At 32.9% G+C, this 16,281-nt stretch overlaps 1 protein-coding gene and 1 long non-coding RNA gene across 30 annotated transcripts; both read right to left on the bottom strand.

The window, feature by feature from the left end:
• Positions 1-587: 587 nt before the first annotated feature.
• On the bottom strand, positions 588-7,050 carry LOC123909976 (phosphatidylglycerophosphate phosphatase 1, chloroplastic/mitochondrial). 2 transcript variants are annotated; one of them, XM_045960948.1, is made up of 6 exons: positions 6,715-7,050; positions 1,867-2,610; positions 1,679-1,756; positions 1,446-1,519; positions 1,245-1,352; positions 588-1,067 (listed from the first exon to the last, which is right to left on the bottom strand). In XM_045960948.1, the coding sequence occupies exons 2-6, from the start codon at positions 2,552-2,554 to the stop codon at positions 954-956; spliced, it is 1,062 nt and encodes a 353-aa protein (XP_045816904.1). In that variant the 5' UTR covers positions 2,555-2,610; positions 6,715-7,050; the 3' UTR covers positions 588-953. The 2 variants fall into 2 exon arrangements, with proteins under 2 accessions (XP_045816904.1, XP_045816905.1); XM_045960949.1 differs by having other exon boundaries at positions 1,867-2,595.
• A 1,205-nt stretch (positions 7,051-8,255) lies between these two features.
• LOC123909974 lies at positions 8,256-15,475 on the bottom strand. 28 transcript variants are annotated; one of them, XR_006810094.1, is made up of 15 exons: positions 15,134-15,393; positions 14,959-14,997; positions 14,805-14,864; positions 14,560-14,718; positions 14,295-14,427; positions 12,264-12,400; positions 11,806-11,925; positions 11,186-11,449; positions 10,565-10,622; positions 10,272-10,334; positions 10,053-10,135; positions 9,721-9,768; positions 9,043-9,124; positions 8,824-8,965; positions 8,256-8,459 (listed from the first exon to the last, which is right to left on the bottom strand). It is a non-coding gene; the product is annotated as an uncharacterized LOC123909974 (long non-coding RNA). The 28 variants fall into 28 exon arrangements; XR_006810084.1 differs by lacking the exon at positions 14,959-14,997 and having other exon boundaries at positions 10,272-10,328; positions 10,565-10,631; positions 14,560-14,730; positions 15,076-15,415; XR_006810074.1 differs by lacking the exon at positions 14,959-14,997 and having other exon boundaries at positions 10,565-10,631; positions 14,560-14,730; positions 15,076-15,409.
• Between the last annotated feature and the right edge of the window lie 806 nt (positions 15,476-16,281).

Genomic DNA, 16,281 nt, shown 5'->3' with positions numbered 1-16,281 from the left:
TCAATTTTTTTCACATGTCCATGGCATCGGATTCCAAGATGAATGGTCATTATATTTTCAATTTCAATAAATTTGAGAAGAATGGTCATAATTGTATTGTACTCTCAATTTCAATAATACATACCATACCATACGGCCAATTCTAACATGCACAAGGACATCATATCTTTCATGGTGCATAAGTTCATGGTATCAATACGAATTTTACAAAATCCACCGTTGAATTGATAGTTTATATCATATAGATCATCCATGTCAAATTTTAAAAAAAATTGAAAATAATATGATATGTCGTTGAGACCCATTAAAATTAATGGTATTTACGTTTTATTAAATACCGTTAATTTTGATGGATCTCAACGACATATCATATGATTTTCAATTTCTTTAAAATTTGACATGAATGATCTATATGATATAAACTATCAATCCAACTGTGGATTTTATAAATTTCGTATTTGTTATAATGATATCATGAACTTGTGCACCATGAAAGACATGATGCACTTGCATATTAGCCAAAGCCCATACCATACTATGATTCCTGTATACTACAAGACTTTAGTTTAAAAAATACTAAGTGCAAATTATTTAGAATGTAAAAATGTATAAAAATTAGTTACCAAAACAAAAAATGTATAAAAATTCTCTAATTTTTCTAAACCCAATTTGAAGGAACATTAATATCGTGTTTGGAACTACGTTGATACTACGTCCCAGTGTTCATCAATGTGAACGCTACAAAATTGAACTTCAGCCTGATCGTGCGACGTCAATCAGCTACTAACCGTGTTTTCAACAAAGGCTAAGTAGTGAAGATAACTTAACTTGACAAAAAGATAGGTTAAAAGGAGGGAGATACATAAATTTTTAAGTAAAATTGACTTGTATGCATTACTAAAGAACAGTAGTATTCATGACCCAAAAAATATGTATTTTGGAGACAAAGTACGTCAAGGACATGGCTCTTTGACGCAGTGTCTAGGATCTGGCAATAACTTCTGTTCAAGTGGCTTCAACCCTCTTCTAGACCAGTAATTTACAAATGTAGTTTCTAGCTTCCTCACCTATCATCACAGTCATTAAAACATTATTGTCAGAAAGAAATGTTATTACAAATCCATTTTTTATCTTTAACTACACTTTACCCATTCTCTTCTATAAGTGAAATTTCTTCTACTACTAAAGAAAATCAAGTTGAACACTTCTAACACCCAAAAAGAAAACGAATATGAAAAACAAACCTGCTTAACAATAAATGGCTCCTCGGCAAGACTCAATGGCTCTGTCAATATAGTTAGAAATCCATTTCGATTGCCATAAACAATGTCAGTGAGGGGCCGATCACCCACCTGCATCCGAATATTTATGGTTTAACATAAATCTGAATCAAACTATAATATAAGTGTCTGATAACAAGTAAACGTTTCAAAATTCTTATCTACCATGATTAATTGTGACGATTCACAGCCAAAATGCTTTTCGATTTCTTCAGCTGTGCCACCTGGCTTCTTCACTCCTGCAGCATACATACACGTATCAACAATAATCGTAGAGTCAATTCCCCCTAGGAATTCTCACAATCCTAGCATTTTAACACAGGCTCAAGATAACATTTATTTTCAACTTAAAAGAAACTTTACAGAATTAAATTCCAAAAAGAAAAGGCACCACTCACTGTGTCTGATGACTTTAATTCCAATTATTCTCTCAAGATTCCTAGCTTTTGAACTATCATGGTCATACTCACGAAGTCCTGATTTACAATGTCAATAAATCAGCACAAAAACACGTTCTATGACTATATGAACGAAAACTACTGCCATAATTTCAGAACAATTTTGAAATTCTTCATGTTAGAATTACCAGCTGAGTTACTAAATACAGCAATATCTTGACCAAACTCTGATTTACAACATTCCAATGAAGACTCGAGTGGAGGCCAGGGCGTTAAAGAGTAGGGTACTGTAAGAGTATTATCTTTGTCAAAGACAACACCCTTAAATCCCTTTCTACGTAAAGCGGCCCAGTCAATGTATCTTATATCAGGAACTGAAATATGGGGCTGTGCCAAATGTGGGTCTTTTAAGATCACCATAGTTGAACATAGAATGCCTTCAAAGTTGATTCTTTGTCCAAATGCCGCTTTCACATCTGCCCACCACATCTTAGTTAAAAATGTACTGTCTTTGTTGTTTTTCTTGAATTCACTTTGTTTGTCTACTTGATGTTGACTGAGGTTTCTGGTTTCTGGATTTTGGTTGCTGGTGTCTTCTGAGTCAGCAAGTGAGAAATATTGATGAAGGAATAGGTGTTTGTCGTTCTGATTTGAATTGTATCTAGACCTGTAATTGCTTTCTTGCCCTTCACTGCAACTGTGTGTCTGAGGAAGACTTAGACCATAGAAGGTTCTGAGAGGGATTTGGCTATCTGCATTGGCAAGTGATATAGTGGTGAGTTTTCTCTTTTGTTGGGCATGATGATGGACGTTAAGATGGCTGGGAATGCGGTACGAGCAACTGGGAAGCTGAGCAGCAGCACTAGTAGACAGCATTTTTATAGTTTATTTTTGCTTAACTAATGCCTGACCACATGCTGCTACAGTGAATGCTTCAATGATCAATATTTATAATAATAGTGATTAGTATAATTAGACATGATAAGATAAAAACAAATTCATGTAAGAAAATAGAGATTAAAAACAGATTTGTATTTTTGTTTTATATTTAAAGATCAATCAAAAATAACAAATGTAACATCAATGAAAGTACAATGAGGACTAGCAATAGCATCTTACTAAAAGAATATGCACAGACGAGCAGTTTAAAAAGAAAAGAGTAATATGTATACGTTAACCAAAAGGAAATAGTAATTAATATTAATTGTTATGAAGCCTTTTCATTGAAAAACATTTCAGCCTAGCTTAGTATTGTTTCCACTCATTGCTTCAGGTGTTACCAAAATAGTATTGAATGCCTATAAGCAAGATATGTAATAGCAATCTTAAAGGCACAGAACTTTAACACATCCATCCCCCAAGGTCATGTACTGCGATAAAAACTTTAAATCCAGAACCATAACCAAAAGCAAGAGATTTGTTACTGCTTACCATCAGTAACAGACATTGTTGATTAATAATATGCCACCAGTCATCACCAAAAATCAATTGTGAGTTTATTATTTTTTATTAATGATGCAGAAATGAAAAGATAACTATACATAGGTCACTAATATGGGATTTGAGCTCCATTTACTAGAACTTATTTTCACAATGAACTAAAAAATCAGAAAACAACAGAAACAACCCACATGTGAAACCATGACTCGACACTAACCTATCAGGTAATTTATCCTGTATCAATCGCCTGCGAAAAAAAATGCAGAAAATTTAGTTACATAAAAATTCTCAGAATGTTGGTACTAAATACTGGTTCAACGTTATAAATACATGAAAAGTTGACCTGTCAGAATTATTAGAGTAAAAGTGCAATACAGATATGAATCAAATGAGAAGGCACTATCCTGCAACCTATGTTACTATAACACTATGCAACGCTCCTATCATGTTATTAAACAATAACAACAAGCCAACAGCAACAAAAATTTCCACTAGGTGAGACTCATAATGTCCGTCATGTATTAAGTTCAAAAATAGAACATTACCTCTAAATCTCTCTTAATGATTTAATTAGTAATAGTTTTTTTGGCCTCTCTTTATCTCTCACTATTGAATTACTCTCCAACAGGTTACCCATCCTTAGTGATAGTTCTACAGATTTTCTACACACATTTCAAACCACATAAGACAAGCCTCTGCAATCTTTTCTACAAAAGAAACAATACCAATTTTCTATAAAACAATTGTATCTCGAATTCTTATCTTGTCTTGTGTAACACCCTTCCATCATAACATTTCATATCTAACACAAGCTTAATTCTCGTTCACTCTGTGGTCTCTAACATCCAACATTTCGTCTCATACAACATTGCAATATGCATGTATTGTAGATGTATAGAGGGTTTCTACATTTCAAGGTTCCAGCGGCTACAACAAGTGCATCTCTAATTCAATTGTGGAATGTGGACACATTTGTCTGGAATTTTCCACAATATCAACCGCAACAGTGAGTTAAACAAAGTTTGTTGCTTGCATGGCTCAAATTAAGTATATGCTTGCATTCACGGTGAGTTCGGCAAAATTACATTGACGCAGTGATTTGCTGAAGCTTCAAAATATAGCTTTTGCTAAAATCATGGTGGCTCACAGTAATTCTGCCAACCTCGTTGTCAATCCAAACAAGCACTAAGTAAATTCCCACCCCTACAAACAATAATTAGTGAAAACAAACAAAAAAAAAATCTCAATTTAACCCGTTCAAAATAATTGTTGTATGTGCATAGTGTTTGTAGTGAGAATCGAAAGGAAAGTAGAAAATAATAAAAGGAATTGTTTGTTGTTGTCTTATTGAATTGTTAAATAAGTTTTAAAATGATTGCGTGCATGAATTAGCCCTTTGCATAACTATATATACAGGGTTAAGAAGAAATACATACAGTTCCGCCACTCATTCATTCGTCATTCTTTCAGTCAGTTCTCTCTCTCTCTCTCTCTCTCTCTCTCAAACTTTCCAATTTACATCTTATCAGATTCACGCTTTCATTCCTGCATTTTCTCATTTCGTTACTGTATGTATTTCTTCTTAACCCTGTATATATAGTTATGCAAAGGGCTAATTCATGCACGCAATCATTTTAAAACTTATTTAACAATTCAATAAGACAACAACAAACAATTCCTTTTATTATTTTCTACTTTCCTTTCGATTCTCACTACAAACACTATGCACATACAACAATTATTTTGAACGGGTTAAATTGAGATTTTTTTTTTGTTTGTTTTCACTAATTATTGTTTGTAGGGGTGGGAATTTACTTAGTGCTTGTTTGGATTGACAACGAGGTTGGCAGAATTACTGTGAGCCACCATGATTTTAGCAAAAGCTATATTTTGAAGCTTCAGCAAATCACTGCGTCAATGTAATTTTGCCGAACTCACCGTGAATGCAAGCATATACTTAATTTGAGCCATGCAAGCAACAAACTTTGTTTAACTCACTGTTGCGGTTGATATTGTGGAAAATTCCAGACAAATGTGTCCACATTCCACAATTGAATTAGAGATGCACTTGTTGTAGCCGCTGGAACCTTGAAATGTAGAAACCCTCTATACATCTACAATACATGCATATTGCAATGTTGTATGAGACGAAATGTTGGATGTTAGAGACCACAGAGTGAACGAGAATTAAGCTTGTGTTAGATATGAAATGTTATGATGGAAGGGTGTTACACAAGACAAGATAAGAATTCGAGATACAATTGTTTTATAGAAAATTGGTATTGTTTCTTTTGTAGAAAAGATTGCAGAGGCTTGTCTTATGTGGTTTGAAATGTGTGTAGAAAATCTGTAGAACTATCACTAAGGATGGGTAACCTGTTGGAGAGTAATTCAATAGTGAGAGATAAAGAGAGGCCAAAAAAACTATTACTAATTAAATCATTAAGAGAGATTTAGAGGTAATGTTCTATTTTTGAACTTAATACATGACGGACATTATGAGTCTCACCTAGTGGAAATTTTTGTTGCTGTTGGCTTGTTGTTATTGTTTAATAACATGATAGGAGCGTTGCATAGTGTTATAGTAACATAGGTTGCAGGATAGTGCCTTCTCATTTGATTCATATCTGTATTGCACTTTTACTCTAATAATTCTGACAGGTCAACTTTTCATGTATTTATAACGTTGAACCAGTATTTAGTACCAACATTCTGAGAATTTTTATGTAACTAAATTTTCTGCATTTTTTTTCGCAGGCGATTGATACAGGATAAATTACCTGATAGGTTAGTGTCGAGTCATGGTTTCACATGTGGGTTGTTTCTGTTGTTTTCTGATTTTTTAGTTCATTGTGAAAATAAGTTCTAGTAAATGGAGCTCAAATCCCATATTAGTGACCTATGTATAGTTATCTTTTCATTTCTGCATCATTAATAAAAAATAATAAACTCACAATTGATTTTTGGTGATGACTGGTGGCATATTATTAATCAACAATGTCTGTTACTGATGGTAAGCAGTAACAAATCTCTTGCTATAAAATGATAAAATTATAGGAGTTTAATATAAATATCACTACCTATCTCAATAGTCAATATACAAGTTCACAGATTTATGGATCCAACATTTTACACAACAAATTTTATATTACCTTTCAATGAACCATAAATCATAAATCAAATAAAAATAAGATACTATGTAGATCTTTTTTTTAATACTGCAAACCCACTAAAGGGAGAGGCAAGGAAGACAAAAGCTCTTCCTGAACCAAACCCACTAAAACCAATAACAGAACAACAAAAGCCAAGGAAATTGCAACTAAAATTGCTACATCAAAGGCTAAGTCTACAGACCAGAAAAAAAAACAAGATTCCAAAAACAAAATCGCAGAAACACAACCTAAGCTCTCTCAGGTCTTCAAACAAATCTCAGGTTCCACATTCCATGTAGATCTGAAGAGGAATGTGTAGATCTGAAGATTATTATTTACCATGTAGATTTAAAGATTAAAAACGACAGATAAAAATGCTAGTCAAATACAGAGAAGACTTGAAAACTTTAACAAAAAACGAAATAAACAGATCAAAACTCTAACCTTTGTCTACGCCTTCAACCTCGCAAAGAAGTGTAGCCTCTTTGTTTCTCAGCCATGAGGAGTTTTATATCTTTCTTCTTATGTAAAGAAATCGAAAACGAAAAACCCAATAAAGAAATCGAAAACGAAGAAAATGGAGGAGATAGATGGTGGATACTTTGAGTTCGACGGCGGTGGAGGGAAATCGAACGAACGAATTGAGAAAACGAAGGAACGAGTGGACGGCGGCTGAGTGTTTCACTCTGCTAGGGTTTGGAAAAATAACAAAGTTTGAGTGGGAGAGGAAACAAAAGGAATAGATCAAAAGATGAAACGGCGTCATTATAGTTATTAATTATTATTAGTAATAAAAAATATATATATTAAATGATGGGTCGGGTCGGTTATCCGTGGTTGACAAAACCAAAACCGGACCCGCCCATCTCTAGTCATATGAAACCGATGTTTAGGCCGCGAAACCCGTTTTTTGCTTGAACCCGACCCGATTTGGTTTTTTTTGTTGGGCTAACACGGATTGGGCCAGTTTTTCGGGTCCTGTCCACCCCTAATCAAGAGTAATAAAATATTTTTTGTAAAAAAAAAAAAAAGAGAATAATAAAATATCGGGTTAAATACTCCATCTGTGAAAATATATAAGCAAAAATCATCTTTTTAATGTATCTGATCTATATTATAAGACAGATACATTAAATATGCAATGAATCTAAAAAATTAATTTTTGCTTATATATTGTCACGGAGGTTGTATGTTTTTAGTACTATAAATATCTCAAATGTCATTTTAAATTTTTATAAAAAAATTAGTAAGTTTTGATCCTTAACATATTTTCTATCATGATTTTTGGTCTTTGCTTTTAAGTCAACTAGTCACCGCCCCGTGTGATGCACAGGTTTGAAAGAACGTCATATACATAATAATCATGGTTGTTGTCAATCATGGATGCTATGAGCCAAATAAAGTTAGTCATAAGCATATAAAAATTAATCAAATTGGTTCATTTGGCGGAACACCAAATTTATTTCAACCATGGATGTTGTCAATTAAGTGGGTTAAGCACATAATATATCATTGCAAATATATGATGTTTTAAATTAAAGGCATCATATAATTTAATCTTAATTAAGTGGGTTAAACATAATTGATCATTGCAGACCATATGCACACTTCAAGTGAATCATCACACCGAATTTTATAATAGAACTTTTTATGACCCATGACATTTATAGAAAGAAGATTACTACCATTTGAGAATAGATAGAAATGGTATGGGACATAGGAGTGCTATTCAAAATATAGGTAGGAGAAATTTTAGTGATGATAGAAGAATTTTGTGAACGACATGATAGCAAGTTCCAAAATAGTATTCTTCAACATATGAGAATTATTTCTACCTTCCTTTCCTCTCATCAACCTTCAATGTATAAGACTTTTCTAGGTCAATCTCATTATATCATACGAAGCCAAATTCAATTTACAAAAACAACCACATAAATTATCATTATCATGACAATATGAAGAAAAAAAAGTTTCAATGCACAATAAAGATGCAAGAGTACATTACGATATACTTTAAAGAAAAACATCAATACATAGACTCAATCTATTTCTCTCTTCCTCTAAACAATAATTAAAAAAATAATCACAGCTCCTTTTTTCCATTAATTTGGTTGATAACTTCAAACTCCAGGTCGAAAGCCCAAAACCAAATTGATAATCTTCTATCATATCCTACAATCTAAAGTTCCCTGCATAAAATTTGGAAATTCATCATATCTGAGATAAAAAGATAACTATATTGAATGTTACCGGCATGATTTGTCATTGGTTTCAATTCCACAACGTGCAACAATGTAAACATAGCTATATTGAACATAGTTTATCCATAGTCATGGAGAAAATCAAATGGATAATCAAATCAAGAATAACTAACATCTAAAAAGCAAGCAATCAAGTAGAAAAAATAATCTTAATTGTTAAAAAATAAATTTCAATATAAATCAGAAAAAATAATATAATTCACACAATAAAACTGTTAATTTTGCCAAGACAATTATGATGTTCAAATGTTACAAATAGAACCACGTTGCTGCTATGTGACAAAAAATTTACCTCATTAGTATTGCTTGTACTTTTCACCTCATTAGTTTAAATGAGAACATGCATGGTGTATATAGAAGTTTTTCATCTATGTTTCAATCCCCACCACTTAAGCCATGCTCAATAAAAATCTCATTCCACCGACCAAACAAAACTAAAGAAATTCAATTAATTGAAATATCACAAAGACATAATCAGAGAAAATTAATGCAGAAGTTAGAATCTTTTTACCTCTAGCATTTCAAAAGGAAAAAAAGGCATAACCAGGTAACCTATATCAAACACCACCAATATTTCCCCATACTATAATACTCTGCAATTCAAGTGCAAAAAAAAAACCCATAAGAAGATAAAATATAATCAAATACCAATCAATTTTTCGTTAAGAAAAAGTCAATTACTTCAACACTCAACATGTCAAAATTATCTTCTTCTAACCCTTTATTTATTTAAGAGGAGATGAATAGAAAAGAAAATTAGAAGAGTGGTGTATTTGATCAATGAGAAAATATGTGTGTATTAGTGAAGGAGTTATTCAAAAATATAGGATTGGATGCTCAAGACTTCCTAAAAAGTATCAATGATGATGTAGTCATCCCTATAAAATAGTAGTAACCATACATACCTATCCCTCCTCCCCTAAAAAGTAGCAATTATGATTCGCCAACATGAGTTCCAAATTTATATGCACAAGTAAAAAAGGAATAAAAAGTTGCTTACAAAAAAAAAATAAGAAGGGGTTTAGTTGCTTAGTTAATTAGTGTGTTTCTAATTGGAAGATCCCTAATCTCCCAAACCAACAAAACAAACCCCCAATAGCTACATATCATGGAAAAACCACTTTTAACTTTCATTGTTAACACATGGAATTAAGGATCATAATGTAAGAGATAGAAGAAGAGAAACTACCTCTTATAACACAGATGATTAAAACTTTCAAGCTAATCCATCCTTTATCTGCAAAAAACACAATCTCAGCAAATATTAGAAAATAAATCATCAAACAATCTAGAAATTTCAAATTTTACAATCCATATCTATCCTTTTCATTCTATGCGAATTACATTTTCCACTATCAAGTGTTAGATGCATCCTTTTGTTAAAATAAAAACACAATTTAAAACAGGGAATTTATATTACCCTCTAAAGATGAAAAGCAACAATGATACAAGCAAAATTAGGAAGAAAAACACCGGAAGAAAAAGAAGAAAATGGAGAAATTGAATAACAATTAAACTCACTTGTTGGGATGATCTGCTGTAGAGAACATGGAGATAAAGTATAAAAAGTCATCGTGGCCTTGAAACCGACTGTGTGTTCGTCACTGCATCCGTAGAACAAAATTTGACACCATGAAAAGTGTAGGAAATGAGCAAACATACAAAATTGATAGAAATCAAGAAATACCACTCAAACTCCAAAGTAAAAGAGAAAAGAGCACATGAATCCACATTGTTTACCTGAACAAAGGAACATCAAAATGCGCAGATACTCCTCCAAAATCATTTGGTGATGAACTGTACCTGCCATTGATGCTTATTAGTTTTAGGTGCCGGCTGGCTAAATATAAAATACACATTTGTAACCCAAAAAAAAAACATGAGTCGTGAAAGTGCAATTCAATGAGGCAATCAATCAAACTTGTAAAAGGAGAATTAATTAAAGCTGTAAAATTTACACAAAAAGTAGTAAAATAATAAAGATTTGATCAAAGAATAAAGTGGAATATTGTTAAGAGTTAATATAGACTTACAGTAGTAGGAGTAAGAAGAGTATCTGCGCATTGGAACATCAAGAGCATAGTCAACGTACTGCTCAAACTTGCAATCAGAAAGTTTGAAAACAAAATAAGTGGAAAAAGATTAACCAAATCATTGCATGAAATACCATTAACAATTATATTATAGTCAATTATTTATTGAATTCTTTCTTCTTATTCCTTATGTAGCCTTTATCAATGCCACATGTTGATATTGCATAGCCATTTAATGTGTAAATCCAAATACATGTTATAGGAAGGATCAGTGGATGAGCAAAAGGGCGTAAAGAAAAGTTCTATGAAATTAAAATTATAAGATATAAATCCTACCAATCAACCATTTTGTTGTTCAATTTAGAGTTAAAAATGAGTCATCCGTGTATAACTATATCTAACTATACATCATTATACACAAATGAATGGCATGCATGATGGCTGTATAAAAATTGCAAGATTTCACTCAAATGAGAACCTTGCATTTGCTATTGACATATTATAGGCATTGCTGCTTCCTAACTCATCAATGTGAGTGGAAAATTTATTCTTGTTCTATAATTATGCAACAAAAAAATGACACATGAAACATATAGAATGATCTGTCATTGGTTGAAGCACCTGGAAATATATTTATATGGTACTATATATATAATCATATCTTAGAAGAATCAGCAGTGACTCGGCTAAGGGCAATGGCGGTCTTTGAGCCAGAGGGGTGCCCCAAATGCTTGCCGATGAAGTCGCCGGCTGACATGAGTTTTTCAATATCGACGTTGGTTTTCACACCAAGACCATTAAGCATGTACACAACATCTTCGGTAGCTACATTTCCCGAAGCCCCCTTAACATATGGACAGCCACCAAGACCAGCAACTGAAGAATCTGTTTATATATATGAATACAAACCAATGATGTCAATTAATAACTGTGACTACCAAATCATAAAAAGCAGACCTAGTTTAAATCTATATTCTAGAAAAAATATGCTTCTGATTTGTTACAGCTGGAAAATCCTGAATTTGCCAGTCATGTATCTCAGGCTGTCCGATCTAAAGATAGGATTGCTCATGTTTCAACTCAGTCAAGCACATTCAAAGTATGCAGTTGCAACATGATCTGTTTGATCTTAATAAGGCAGCCCTGAGAAAAATGGTTGTGGCAAATTCTAAATTTTCCAACTGCCAAAAATCCAAGTGAATTTCCATTAATTATAGTCGTTTGAAGGTTGGTTAACTTACTTGGAGGGATACAAGAATGTTTGAAAGGGATTGCCCATATGTGTCATGGAAGTGAACAGCAAGCTTTTCGGTTGGTACAACCGCCATTAATTACAGCCAAAAGCATTGGAACTACTGTGCCTGATCACGAAAGAAACAGAAAATTCTCAGAAAAAGAATGTATATTCCAGATTAAGAGAAAAAAACACAGTTTGGCATTAATCTCACAATTCTACCCAGTCTCAATTCAATATTTGACAGACGTATACTCTTTTCACTGTTTTCAATTATTTGTAGAGAAATGGTGAGAATAACATTTATGTTATTAAATGTTAATAAATCTTTGAAAAAATGAAATGGTAAAAATAGGGTAACATTTTTGTAATTATGTGAAAGAAAAGAAAAGGAATCATTTTCTCAAACCAATACACCGTTAATGTAAAATTAGAAAATAAAATAAAGTCATCTTAACTCATTACCTGGTGTGCCCACCCCAATTGTGTCACCAAGTGAGATTTCAAAGCAACCCATATCATATAGTTCTTTAGCCACATAAGCTACTTTTGATGGAGACACTGATCCTTCAACTGGGCATCCAACAACGCATGATACATACCTACCAAAGTTAAATACAGAACATTGATTGGAATAAGCAGAACAGAAACAGAATTTCTCTGTCCATAAAATTTACAATATAAACAAACACAAAGGGACTTTCACTTGTGTAACTGGTAGACCTTGATGGCTTGACCAGATTGTATTTCAAACAGAAAATGGTCTTCACCAGCGCCAAATTATCTCAAAACAGCAATAACATGTTGAGGACAAAATCCTTATTTGATGTTTTAAAGATAACAAACATATTAATTAATTTTAATTATGATTATCTTGTTATCTACTAATGTGTTTTGTGAGAAATGTTTCAACGATAATGATATCATCTGTCAACGGTAACGTTATGGATGAGCAACCAATGGACAAGCAAAACATATAAGCAATGAGTAAAAACAAAAGAAGCATCTTAAAGTCTTGGCATAAATGATGAAGTGCTTCACAAAGATATTATTCCTTTGCCTCATCAAAAGTGGTAGTATTTTAAGGAAACACTTATGTAAGGAATATACCAAACATGGGATAAATTGAATCATGGGCCATAAAGCCTTTTTGAACTAAAGTGAATAAAAGCCCTTTGGACAAACAAAGGAAGCTTCCATCAATGATTGAAGAAGATTTGAAATTCAAATGAAAGCCACATCACACAATGATGGCTTGGACGAAAATTGGCCAACAAGGTGAAGTCACACCATAAGCCAAGTTGTAGCAAGCCTCTTTCTCTTCAAGGGAACATAGAGGGGACAAGAAAACAACAAAGAACATGAGTCACCAAAACAAGTACAATTATTACATGATATTTTTTCCCACTTGCATACAAGTTGTCCAACCCTAAATTAGAAAAAATTCCTTCTTATGGACATATATGGGCCACGTAAATGCAGTGGTTGTCATTGGATAAAAAGTGTAGTGCAGATTGCCATAACGGTAATGTTACTGAAGCAACGATAACGCACTATTCACAGCAAATTGACAGCACAACATTGTGACATGTCAAGTTGGATTTGAAATTCAAATCCCTCTCTCATACGCTCCTCCAAGGTTATATTTGCCTATAAATACAATGGAGCTACATGAAGAGAAGATTAAGAGTTTGCAAAAAGAATCAAATCATATACTTAGTTGAAGCAAAAATCAACAAGTCATAAACTCTTCAAAAGCAAAACAAAGCATCAAAGATATCAATCATAAATTTGTGAAAAACAAATAGACAAAGCTTGCTATTATCAATCTCTCACTTGAGTTGATTTAACCCATATTCCCCACAAATATTGTAACCCTCTCAAGTCTTTCTTTCATGTTAGATTGAGTGTTTGTGAGAAAGTCTTTTCGAGTGAAGAAAAGCATTTTGAGTGAAAGTCTTTTCGAGTGAAGAAAAGCATTTGTGTGAAAGTCTTTTCGAGTGAAGAAAAACATTTGTGTAAAAGTCTTTTCGAGTGAAGAAAAGCAGTTTGTATTGATCCAGTTGTGATCAAGTTTTTGATGCGAAACAGAAGGTTCTGATCTGAGCATTTATAGTGGACAATCTCACAAGGACTGTGAGGACTGGACTAGCCCAAGTTGGGTGAACCAGGATAACTTTTGTGTGTTTTTCTCTTGGACTCTAAAATCCTTAAAACATACTAAACTAACTAACTGAGTAATACCAGAGTGCTCTGGGCCTTAAAACATTTACTTATTCAGCAACTAACTCAGTATTTATTTTGTTCATTTATATATTGTTTATTTTATTGTTGCTAACTATATTTCTTTGTTAATTGTTAACTAACCAATTAAAAGAAATATTGTCTTGAGTTATTTTAAACTCACATAAAATAATTTTAAAAAGGGTCACAATTCAAACCCCCCTTTCTTGTGACATTTATTGCTACTTCATAACAATGACAAAAAAAACATACCAAGAAACTGATTCTCTTTAGTACATGAGAGAATGTCATGGAAAGACATGAACTCAAACTGATTTGCCGGTATTTTAGTGTCTGTGACTTTGAACACTTTAGTATAGAGTCAAACTGTCTCCTAATGCCACACCTACATAAGAAAAAGTTTCCCAATAAGGATCTATCATTTCCTAATTAACAAAGACAAGAACAATAAATTAAAATAAGATCAATATGAGATCTGACATATGAAGATAGTGCAAATTAAAGAGAAGACTCTCACCACCAAGTTTGAGTTTCATTTTCTTGTCTCCAATAGCATTAAGATTAGACAATCCAACAATGACACTTACAATGGGATTAACAACAAAACCTCACAATCTAGTAAGCAATTTTGTGATAAACTATATAAATACCAATTGATAAAAATTCAATTTTATCACTGGAATGCTTCCTGAAAAAATTTAAAAAATTAAAAATAAAAAAAAACGAAAAAGTTGGAAAGAGGGATGAAATTTTTCTAGTCACCTGAGTTTATTGACATCCAAAGATCAAATTTCATGGAGGAGCCTTATCCTTCCATGGAGCCTGCAAAAAAACAACATATAAAACCAATTAGAGAGATGAATATTGAAAAATTGAGAAAGATGAAATCTAGAAGATGAATTTGGAGATACATCACCATCCACCATAACCACCACACATCACCACCACCTCCAATCTTCAACCATCCTCACCGAGAAAAAAAAAGCAACGAAAAAAAAAACAAATAAATAGAGCATAGAAATTAAGATCGAACCAGAGAAAGAAGGAGCAAGAAGCTTAGTCTCCTCCGTCGTCGCCGTGTCACCACAAACCGCCACAAGAACTCTCTCGGCCGGAACTCCTCCTCCTCGCCGGAACTTCTCTCCCGCCGGCAAATATTCTCTCACTCGGCCACTCCATCACTCTCACGAGTGGTTGATTTGTAGATGGTGGTGGAGGTTGTTGTGTGGATCTTATGAAGGATGAGATGGGGAGTGCAGAGAGAAAGAGAGATGAAAGTGTGAGAGGAAGGTGAGAAAGAGCGAGAGAGCGTACGAGAGAGAGGGGGAAGAGAGAGAAAAAAAATCTCACAAATGAAAAAAATTGGGAAAGCAATCATAAAATCACAATTGTTTCCATAAACCACTTGTGCCAATTGTTTCAACAATACCAGTTGTTTGCATAAACCAGCAATTATTGGAGAGGTCCACATGAGACATCTGGCAAAGAATTATTTGAATGAATGTAAAAATGTAAACCTAGAATTAATCTCAAGATGTAAACCTAGAGGTGTCAACATTATATTGGATGATACACAAAGATGTCAAATGCCATGTGTAAGGAGTGTGTATATGTGAAGGGTGAACCCTAAAAGGAAATAAAAACCTAAATATGAAAACCTAGAGGTGGCAATGTGTGATTGGTCAACATGGAAAAATGTAGGAGATTGATTGGGCAAGGATTTAGGGTTTCAAAATGGGATTTGCAAAACCACTGATCTTTTATTATATTAAGATTAAGATTTGTGCATGTCATTCGAAATTTTATAGATTTTTCTGTGGTCATAAATTTATTTTTTTTTAACAAGAAACCAAATTAATATGAATTTTTTAGGTTTTTTGCGCTTTAAAATTTATAAATAATTAATTTTATGTTAAAAAAATTTAAATTTTTGTAGGAAATGTTCTTATAATATTATAAACATGAATAAAACAATCATTCTAAAATATGAAAATACACAAGAGTTGATTAAAAAGTAAGGACCAAAAGTTGTGTGAATTTTTTTTTAGGGATCAAAAATAGGTGAAATTTTTATTGGGACTAAAATCAAAATTCGAGGTATTTATAAGGACTAAAAACTTATTTAGCTCTTTTTTTTTCGTCGGACGTTATTTACCTCGTAGTCGATAAGAAAAGAGTGATAAAAGGGACCGCCTTAGAGCATCCACAATGTAGCTCCCCAAATTTGAGTACTTAACTG

The sequence above is a fragment of the Trifolium pratense genome, linkage group LG2 (assembly GCF_020283565.1).
Source record: "Trifolium pratense cultivar HEN17-A07 linkage group LG2, ARS_RC_1.1, whole genome shotgun sequence".
Classification (NCBI taxonomy): domain Eukaryota; kingdom Viridiplantae; phylum Streptophyta; class Magnoliopsida; order Fabales; family Fabaceae; genus Trifolium; species Trifolium pratense.
The sequence above is the reverse complement of the archived record's forward strand: the minus strand, read 5'-3'. Positions and strand labels throughout refer to the sequence as shown.

Coding starts and splice junctions, on each gene's coding strand:
- LOC123909976 (XM_045960948.1), bottom strand. CDS start 2,554: ATGCTGTCTACTAGTGCTGCTGCTCAGCTTCCCAGTTGCTCGTACCGC. Junction 1,757..1,866: donor TGTATTTAGTAACTCAGCTG/GTAATTCTAACA, acceptor ATTGTAAATCAG/GACTTCGTGAGTATGACCAT. Junction 1,353..1,445: donor AATCGTCACAATTAATCATG/GTAGATAAGAAT, acceptor ATTCGGATGCAG/GTGGGTGATCGGCCCCTCAC.